Source organism: Haliotis cracherodii, unplaced genomic scaffold (assembly GCF_022045235.1).
Source record: "Haliotis cracherodii isolate W230 unplaced genomic scaffold, xgHalCrac1.p SCAF_11, whole genome shotgun sequence".
Taxonomy (NCBI): domain Eukaryota; kingdom Metazoa; phylum Mollusca; class Gastropoda; order Lepetellida; family Haliotidae; genus Haliotis; species Haliotis cracherodii.
Window position 1 is genome coordinate 20,419,992 of NW_027266266.1, and position 9,842 is coordinate 20,429,833.

The 9,842-nt window shown below is 39.5% G+C and overlaps 1 protein-coding gene across 1 annotated transcript; it reads left to right on the forward strand.

Moving 5' to 3' along the window:
• Nucleotides 1–608: 608 nt before the first annotated feature.
• Nucleotides 609–6,524, forward strand: LOC139456314 (vacuolar protein sorting-associated protein 29). The gene is made up of 4 exons (XM_071237942.1): nt 609–682; nt 1,041–1,232; nt 2,145–2,380; nt 3,934–6,524. The coding sequence occupies exons 1-4, from the start codon at nt 680–682 to the stop codon at nt 4,049–4,051; spliced, it is 549 nt and encodes a 182-aa protein (XP_071094043.1). The 5' UTR covers nt 609–679; the 3' UTR covers nt 4,052–6,524.
• The last annotated feature ends 3,318 nt before the right edge of the window (nt 6,525–9,842 follow it).

The window sequence follows — 9,842 nt, forward strand, 5'->3', positions numbered from 1 at the left end:
CATGGACCAATCAGCGTTAGGTTTACAGAAAGAGCACTTGCATGTCGGAGTGCAGGCTAAAACGGCACCTCAGCAAAACGTCACCGATATCTCTGGCGAAAACGGCACCGCATTTCGCGAAAACGGTTACTATGTGATGGGCGAAAACGGCACCTCTATTTTCAATAACGATAAGAACGATTTATGTAGTAGCATTATATGATTTATTTACATGCTATTTGATGTATTTACATGCTATTTTATAATGTAAACTTGTTTTAACATTTCACAATTATTTTTGTTTGTAAGAAACGATGTGAGTTTAATTTAATTTATTTCACTTCAAAGCATATCATGTTTTCACAATACGTTAGTTGCGCCTCCCAATCAGAGTCGGCGAGTGGGGGGTCTAATTTCAAATGTAAACTTGTTATAACATTTCAACATTTTGCTATATAATGCGGAAATATGGTACAAACGCTAAACGCTGAAATTATACATGCTAAATCTTTGTAAATACACTTTGAAAATAGGATACAAATCTTCAAATGCTGCTGTATTAGGTGAACTTGGAAGAACGAGAATTTGCCGTTTTCGCCAAATGCCGTTTTCGTGAGGTGCCGTTTTAGCTATAGGCCGCTTGTCACATGAGAGGAAATAGTATTTCTCTGTGAGCAGAAGGAACTATTCACACACGAAAATGGTACATAAAAGGCTTAGTTTAAAACGATTTTTTCATCTTTGCATCCATATGAACATTATAATCTATTTTGTGCACGCTTTTGTCGCATTGTTTGTACGTCAAAGAGCGTACGTCTGATATGTTCTGGATAGTAAAGGGGGAGTGTCTGGGTTGTCAGAAATTGATGTCTAATTACATTGCATGATATTGTTGTGATTATTATCATCATTTTCTGTATATGTTAGTTGTTACTAGGTCATTGCGTTACTATATTCATTCTGAAATCTTGCCTTATCACAAACAGGTCATAACTGCTTACTAAAATATTAATCATCACCATTTTATCATCATTCTAAATGATATTGTTTCTCTGTTCTAGTTGGTCCTTGTATTAGGAGACCTGCACATTCCACACAGGTGTAACAATCTCCCTGCTCGTTTCAAGAAACTTCTTGTGCCAGGAAAGATCCAGCACATCTTGTGTACAGGAAATCTCTGTACTAAGGATTCCTTCGATTATCTCAAGACACTAGCCAGTGATGTGCATGTCGTCAAAGGAGATTTTGATGAGGTAAACATTGCTGCACCATCAAGTATAGCCACGATGTTCTTTTAACTTGAGGATGCATTAAGATACACTCTCATAGCTATATATACTTCACGGTTTGCCCTGCAGGTTGTAATTTGTGCGCTGTGTGAAATTGGGGCATTGTTTCTATATTGTTTCTATGTTTTTTCGATAATTATTTATTCATGTTTCGATAATTATTTATTCATGTATTGATCTAACTCATAAAGACTGAGACAGTGGATGTGTATGTCTTTTCCTAGCTACACCGACCTATCAGCAGCAAGTCTTTAATCTTCTATTTGCAATGACCATGATGACAGTGTTTGAAATTAAACATGAACATTAATGGACATGACGCTGTGTATGTTTGATAATATATGTTTTGGGGTCACTTGGTTATAATACTATAGTCATGAAAGTAGAGGTTTTTGATGAAGTAATATACTGAAAATAATGCCCCCCGACTAATGTGTGTATATCAATTTATTTTTGGATGACACTTCCCATGTCCTTGTACATTCATAGTAAAAGAAACCTGTGAAGATCTGGGTTATAGGTCTTCAGCAACCCATGCTTGTCTCCCCCCACCCCCGGGGAAAATCTTGGTTAGAATAAGTCTTCAGCAACACATGCTTGCTATAAAAGGCTACCATGCTTAACATATGTAGTGACTTACATGATTGGATGGTCAGGCTTGATGAATGTAATTGTATCCCAATTGCATAGATCAATGCTCTTGATGTCAATCACTGGAATGTCTGGTCCAGACTCGATTATTTACAGACCACTGTCAGATAACTGAAATATTGCTGAGTGCAGCGTTTAAAAACAAACAAACAAACAAATCATGATAAAAGGCACTTTTTCTGTTATGTGATATATAAATAAATATACATATGTTTTTTTCTCCAGAATATAAATTACCCTGAACAGAAGGTTGTAACAGTTGGGCAGTTCAGGATTGGTTTGTGTCATGGCCACCAGGTGGTGCCATGGGGAGACACAGAAGCGCTTGCAATGGTCCAGCGACAACTGGACGTTGACATCCTCATCTCAGGTCAGACACACAAGTTTGAAGCATTTGAACATGAGGGAAAGTTCTACATCAACCCTGGATCAGCTACAGGGGCTTACAATGCACTAGACTGGTGAGTGTTGCCACAGTCACAACAGGGATGTTTCTAGACCTCCTCAGACACATAGAGAATCTCACCCGAGTGTCATTGATATCAAATATATCAACACGAGTTGATAAAAGTGGAAAAGTTTCGAGGCTTGCTGAGAATTTTTGTCACTTTTATCAATGAGTGTTGATATATTTGATATCAAAAGACATAAGGGTGAGATTTTATTTATCATCCAACATCATTCTTTCAACTTTTTCAATTTGTAGACAGTAATTAGCAGTGTCTTCAGTGTAAAAAGTACAGCAAACTGCTTCAGTAGCAGAGCCATTAGTGATGTCATTTGATTGTGACGTCATGGTAACCACTGACGTCACAATGGTCTGCAAAGCATTGTGATGTAATTTCATTGCAGCATCTCCTCCAAGCAATATCTCTTGTGAGAGCCAGTTTTGGATGATAAATATAGTTAGCACATATTTCCCTGCACATTTTTGACAACTTAGTAATCGTCCACCATTTTGTAAGAGGTTGTTATTGTCTCAAATCATGTGTAATTGCCATATTATACAGGAAACTGGTTGCAAGTAGTTTTGCTTCTTCGATCATAGGGATCAATTGCTAATTTCTCTATATCATAATTTGATTTGACTTGTCTTTACCAACAAGATGAAAATATACATGATTTTGAAAAACACATATTCTGGTATTTACCAAACATATTGTGATTTGTAGTTATGAAAGCTAAAACAAACATAAGTTCAGATATACAATAAACATGCTTTTATAACCAGATGGTATAATAATGGGATTATATTGTGATCTTCAGTTCAGATTTATTTCTGGTGTTATGGGCTTGTGATCAGCTAAAAATGTTTTTTTTGCAAATGCAGAAACATTATGTCACTGTAAAACTTGAGTTTATTCAAAATGCTACATTTGCTATCAGGCTTCTGTTTCGTCTCTGTAGACATGTCCGAGGTGACTTGTATTTCACCTTTCAGGACCAGTACAGAGGAAGAGGCTTTGATGCTTAGCTTTGTTTTTGCTTTGAATGCAATGATAAGATACTGCTAATTTTGGAAAATATGAACCAAATATTCCTCGATATGAAAACCTCTACAGTGAGTGTAGATTTACCAACAGGTATTACTGTTATAACAGGGGGCACGAAGGGCCCAGTTGTTTAAGGCACAGCGATTTGCTGTGCAGAGTTGCGTCCCTTGGGCATGCCAGAAACCTATGATTGTGGGTTTCGAATCCCGGTTCGCCCTGATTATGTTTCAAGCTTGTCAGCACCATACCCGTGCTCTTGGGTTTCACCGAAGTGGTAAACCTCCAAGACCTGCATCATTCCGGGCTTTCCTCCCACATTAAGCTGACACTTTGTGATGTAACTGGAATACTGTTAAAAGCGGTGTTAAAACCAACTTACTCACTCACTACTGTTATAACAAGTATTGTATATATAATATAATTGTGTGTTTCAGTAATGATGGTAATGTAACTCAATATTCACCAACATGTTTTACCTGTTGTAACAAGTAATATACATATAATATAATTGTGTGTTTCAGTAATGTAACTCCATCTTTCGTCATCTTGGACATCCAGCAGTCCAATGTAGTGGCGTACGTCTACAAACTCATGAACGACGATGTCAAGGTCGAGAGGATAGAATACAGGAAGTCATAAAGACACTTTGTTTATTGCTCCAATGATATTTAAGATGACAAAACCAGGGAGCGATGTCCTCTGTGGTCGGACAGATAAGCCCAGGACCACTGTGAGACGTAGATAAGCACTTTGCCACAATACGATACCTGTCATGATAGTATGTTTGGGCGTGATGCCCAAATCTCAATAACTCCATCATTGTGAATCACTGGAGTCTCATCCTCAACAGATTAGCTAACAAAACCTTAAACCATCGTGATGATGTCTTGCTATGTTGTTGCAGTTGATTCTGAGCCAGGAATTCACTGGTCCTTTTGTACGTCATTGTAGCAAGTAAAACTGACACTATATGAGGGCATTATAAAAATTAGAAATTAGATATCAACCATAAAATGGTCTATGTAGGAGAAATCACTCCGATCAACAGATGCTGATGGTTTCTCCACGACATCCTTTGTATTTTTACAGTTTGGCCCGAAGCCAATCACTGTTTCACCAGTACACTGCAATATTAGATGTAATCGTATGGTACCAGGGATTTATCGGGACATCCTCGGAGGTTGATTTTCAGCTCAAAGTATACAGGAAATGTTGGTACCATGTGTACTAAATCCATGTTATTTTGAAATAAGATCAGCTTTTGTTTGTCTCTGTTTATTCACACGGGTTTGTTCCAAAAATGTGTATCATGATAGATCTTGTATTATGACTTTTGTGTTTCATTTCAGACGTTTCTAAATATGTGTCCTGAGTTACTCAAACTGTGGTCCAAGGCAAACTGTTACAAACCAGGGCCACGTTCCACAAAGCAATCTTAGCCCATAGACAATCGTAACTTTCATACTGTAACATTGACTTTCTTCAATTGTAGTGCTAAGATCACTTTATGTAACAGAGCCTTGGGTCCATTTTATAAAGTAATTGTAAAGCTACGGCTGTCATACCTCCTATGCTATGACATAGACTTATGTCCCTTACTTTGGCATAGACTTTTGACAGTCATAGCGCTACGACTATCATATGTCCTATACTTTAGCATAGACTTGTGACAGTCATAGTGCTACGACTATCGTATGTCCCTTACTTTAACATAGACTTAGCATAGTCATTAGGTCCGAGGCTCATTCAATCTTGGGCCTCTTTACTTATCAATTTCTTACAAGCTCAGTGATGTTACTGGCCAACTAAGGTCATAGGTATAGTATTGTCTTGTGAGTTATAGATGACACGTGTACGATGTGTAGATATTTTAATGATGTCTTGCCTTGATAGCTGTCTGCTTCAGCAGTGGTTAACATGGTTAATACAAATAACATTGTTACCATGGCTACACGATATTATTCATCTTAATTCAGGGGACAAAGATCAGTGCAGATTTTCTTTTAAGAGACCAATGTTGCATCTTCAATTATCCAGTATGTCATACCTCCATTCTGTTATTATGTATGACCTGGACCCATTCAGCACCTTGACTTCGTCTTGAGGTCGGTTGTATGGCCACATCACTAGAAATGAGGAGGCCCAGGTGGCCCAGTCATCTAAGGCACTGCAGTTAACTGTCCAGAGTTGCGTCCCTTGGGCATTCCAGAAACCTATAATCATGGGTTCAAATCCCGATTCGCTCCGATTGTGTTTCTAGTTTTTTTAGCACCATACTTGTGGGTTTCACCAAAGTGGTAAATTTCTGAGACTTGCATCACTTTGACTTTTCTCCCACATTAAGCTGACACGCTTATAACTGGAATACTGTAAAAAAGCCGGGTTCTCCAACTTCACTCACTCACTATCGAAACGAAGCCATGGTGGTGAATATCGATCATAACAGAAGGGTGACAAGATGGATAATCAAGGCTTGCACTGTTAGTTGCCCAACCCCAGTCAATTGTGCTCGTAATGTTGAAGGAGTTATTAGAAATCTTACTGGCTTGTAGTTTATGACACTTAAGTTTGTGACGTATATTTTAAATCTGTTCCATTACCCTCACATGAGTTGAGTCATCAACCTATGGGTGTTTGTGCTTGGTAACTGTTGAACAAAGATGTACATATTTCTGTCATGCATAATTTTCTGGCGCCACAATTGGCAGAGTTACTTCCCTTGGGAGTGACAGAATCAGATGATTCTTGTTTCGAATCCCAAACCTCCCTGATTATGATCCTGTCATGGGTCAGCAGGTCAGCATTATAACCTGTACTCCTGGGTTTCAGCAAAGTCGTAAAAATCCAAGACCTGCATCACTTTTGGCGTTCCTCCAACCTGAAGCTGACAAGCCGTGGTTTAACTGAAATACTGTTCGGAGCGGTGTCGGACACAACTCACTCTTGTGTTAACAGATACATAGTCTCAATTCTGATTAACCTTTCAGACATGAGCTGTTGACTGTATGATGAGACCAAGTCCCATCTGTTGATTATATGTTGTGTACATTTCCAAATGTAAAGTTATGTGTTTCTTGATTGTTATATCAGCTGAATAATTAATAAATATTTACTAAACCTAAAAACTTGATATTTTTTGTTAATGGGTAAGTTGATAACTGATTTATTATGTTTATATTACCTTGTGTATAATACGTTTTTCTCATTGGTTACTGACCATGTTGACTGGACATTTTTTCTGATGTACCTGGGGGCACAGGTGGCCCAGTCGTCTAAGGCGCTGCAATTCACTGTGCAGAGTTGCCTCCCTTGGGCATGCCAGTAACCTATGATTGTGGGTTCGAATCGCGGTTCGCCCCGATTATGTTTCTAGGTTTGTCAGCACCATACCCGTGCTCGTGGGTTTCATCAAAGTGGTAAACGTCTGAGACCTGCATCACTTCGGGGGCTTTCCTCCCACATTAAGCTGACATGCCGTGATATAACTGGAATAAAGTTAAAAGCGGCGTTAAACCCAACTCACTCACTCTGATGTACCCTGCTGGCAATTAAGGTAAAAACTTTATAGTCCAAATGGGAAATGCCAAACTTATTACAAAAGCATATACAGTGATATGAGCATATTAGTTTCAAACTGAACACCTATCACATGCAGATTAACAAACTTAACTGTGCATTTCCTATTGGAGAGTGAATATGTTTTCTGTGGGCTGTCATGATATCCGTGAAATGGTTCGCTAGCCATACTGAAAACGACATTTTCAATAAACGGGCAAAAATTATTATGGTGAGATGAATTCTTTGTCAAATGGTCTCCCACTACGCAGGATACATAGGGCTCGCACACAGGGTACATCACACCGTATGCCCCTGGGTACATAGGCTCACACACAGGGTACATCACACCATATTCCCCTGGGGTACATAGGCTCACACACAGGGTACATCACACCATATTCCCCTGGGGTACATAGGCTCACACACAGGGTACATCACACCATATTCCCCTGGGGTACATAGGCTCACACACAGGGTACATCACACCATATTCCCCTGGGGTACATAGGCTCACACACAGGGAATTTCACACCATATGCCCCTGGGGTACACAGGCTCACACACAGGGTACATCACACCAAGTGCCCCTGGGGTACACAGGCTCACACACAGGGTACATCACACCAAGTGCCCCTGGGGTACACAGGCTCACACACAGGGTACATCACACCATATGCCCCTGGGGTACACAGGCTCACACACAGGGTACATCACACCAAGTGCCCCTGGGGTACATAGACTCTCACACAGGGTACATCACACCATGTGCCCCTGGGGTACATAGGCTCACACACGGAGTACATCACACCATGTGCCCCATAGGCTCACACACAGGGTACATTACACCATACGACCCTGGGGTACATAGACTCACACACAGGGTACATCACACCATATTCCCCTGGAGACAACTAATATTATGTTGAAACATCAGTTGTACTTGAAGGATGATAAGTTACCTGGGTGGCTTAGGAGCCGAAGGCATCTAATTTGTTGATTAACGCCACACTCAGCAATATTCCAGCTATATGACAGCAGTCTATAAATATTTGAGTCTGGACCAGACAGTCCAGTGATTGACATCATGAGCATCGATCTACGCAATTGGAACATAACTTGTTCATGTGATTGGATGACATTGAAGGTCAAGGTCACTCCGTGCAATATTTGTCCCAAGGGGCTTGTCTGCACAATGTCTTGCGCATTGGAATATCAGCGAGTACATGGCGAAGATTGTAGGTGAAGGTAATTAACCCGGAAATGCTAATAACTTTAAGATAGTTCCATGCATTGGGCATGCATTGTCCCGAACCAGAAGTCATGTTATTTAAGGTGCCTATCAGTTTATCAAGGCAGCAAAGCTGTACTGCATTGGACATATGTTAAGTTAACTCACTACCTACGTGAAGTTAAAATGGTTCAGGATATACTGTAAAACGTGAAATTAATGCATCTCCAAAAGAATGCGACTGCTGGACCCTAGCCAAAAATGCGACTCAATATGAATGCGACACCCCCTCCTGTCAAGCATCAGTGGATTTATATCTAAACAAAATGTCCTCTGTCAGGTTTACAGAATCCTCACCTTAATCCAACCTTACATTAATCCAATCACACACCAAATAGCACCGCTTATTAGCGCTGAGTAGAGTACTTCAGCTAAAACAATATGTGCGCACTGGCTCGTGTCGGCCTTTGATGCAGTCGCAAAGAGCAAAGGCACTGTGTTGGGTGGCGTCTGTCTGGACTTGCAGGTGTGATCAGTGATGACATGAGTAAGTAGAACGCTTGTCTTGAACCCAGCAGTGACAATTCACAGGATGTAATTAGTGTTTGAATGACATTGTTTATATACTTGTTACAAGTGCTGCTCAATAAACAGTGGTGTGGAATACATAGTTGTTTGTTTTCAGTGTATGTCTAAGTTGGTATTTCTGCTATCCAAAATGTCTTATTGTTGATATAAATGCGATGTTTAATAATGCGAGCCAAGACCACTCGCATTTTTCGCATTTAATTCACGCTCGAGTTAATATCAAGATTTACAGTATGTGTCTGATCAGATATTTTAGGGCATTCAGGAAAGGTGGGGATGGGGCTGCTTCTGTCTTTGCATGCAATGCAAACACCTTCATAGTTTTAAACACAAGAGAAACTTTTGTGTCTTGAAAAAATATTTATTATCAAAGTGCAATATTTGAGACAGGCAGGAACCCATTGCTGGGTTGAGTGTAAAACTTTACTCAAATTACAAACATTATTGTAATACATAAGAACAATTGATACAAATATGCTATTAAACTAAGAAAAAACAATCTGATTGAGACACCATCCGCATCAGTAAAACCCAAGCTGGTTTTGGTAAAAACCCAAAACATTCATACTTGAGAACTAATTATTTTGTTTTCACAGATGAACACTGAAAGTAAACAAGTAAACATTAAAGATAGACTGGAACGAGGCTCTGTTTCCAAGATAAATCAATCTGATTAAAATCAGACCTAATTTCTTGCTGCCTCTACACAAAGATCTGGAGACATCCCATTACAGGTCACGTGAGAGCAGCCTTTCATCTGACCAATCAGAGCAATGATTACCAGATCAGGAACAGACAGAATGTGTTTTCTTATGCAACCTCAAAAAGGTATCCAAACGACAGTTACAGGTTGAATGACTGAATCTGTCCAAATCTTCATCTGTCTCTCACTTCAAATGGTTAAACATTTCAATGGAAGAGAATTTGCATAGCCCATGGGAAGTACTGACATACAATCTAGACCATCTATTAGACATTCCAGAATGTCCTTTTGTTCAGTTTTAAACTTTTTAATCAAGAACTTTGTCATAATATTTTTCAAAGCGTCGGCTAGAA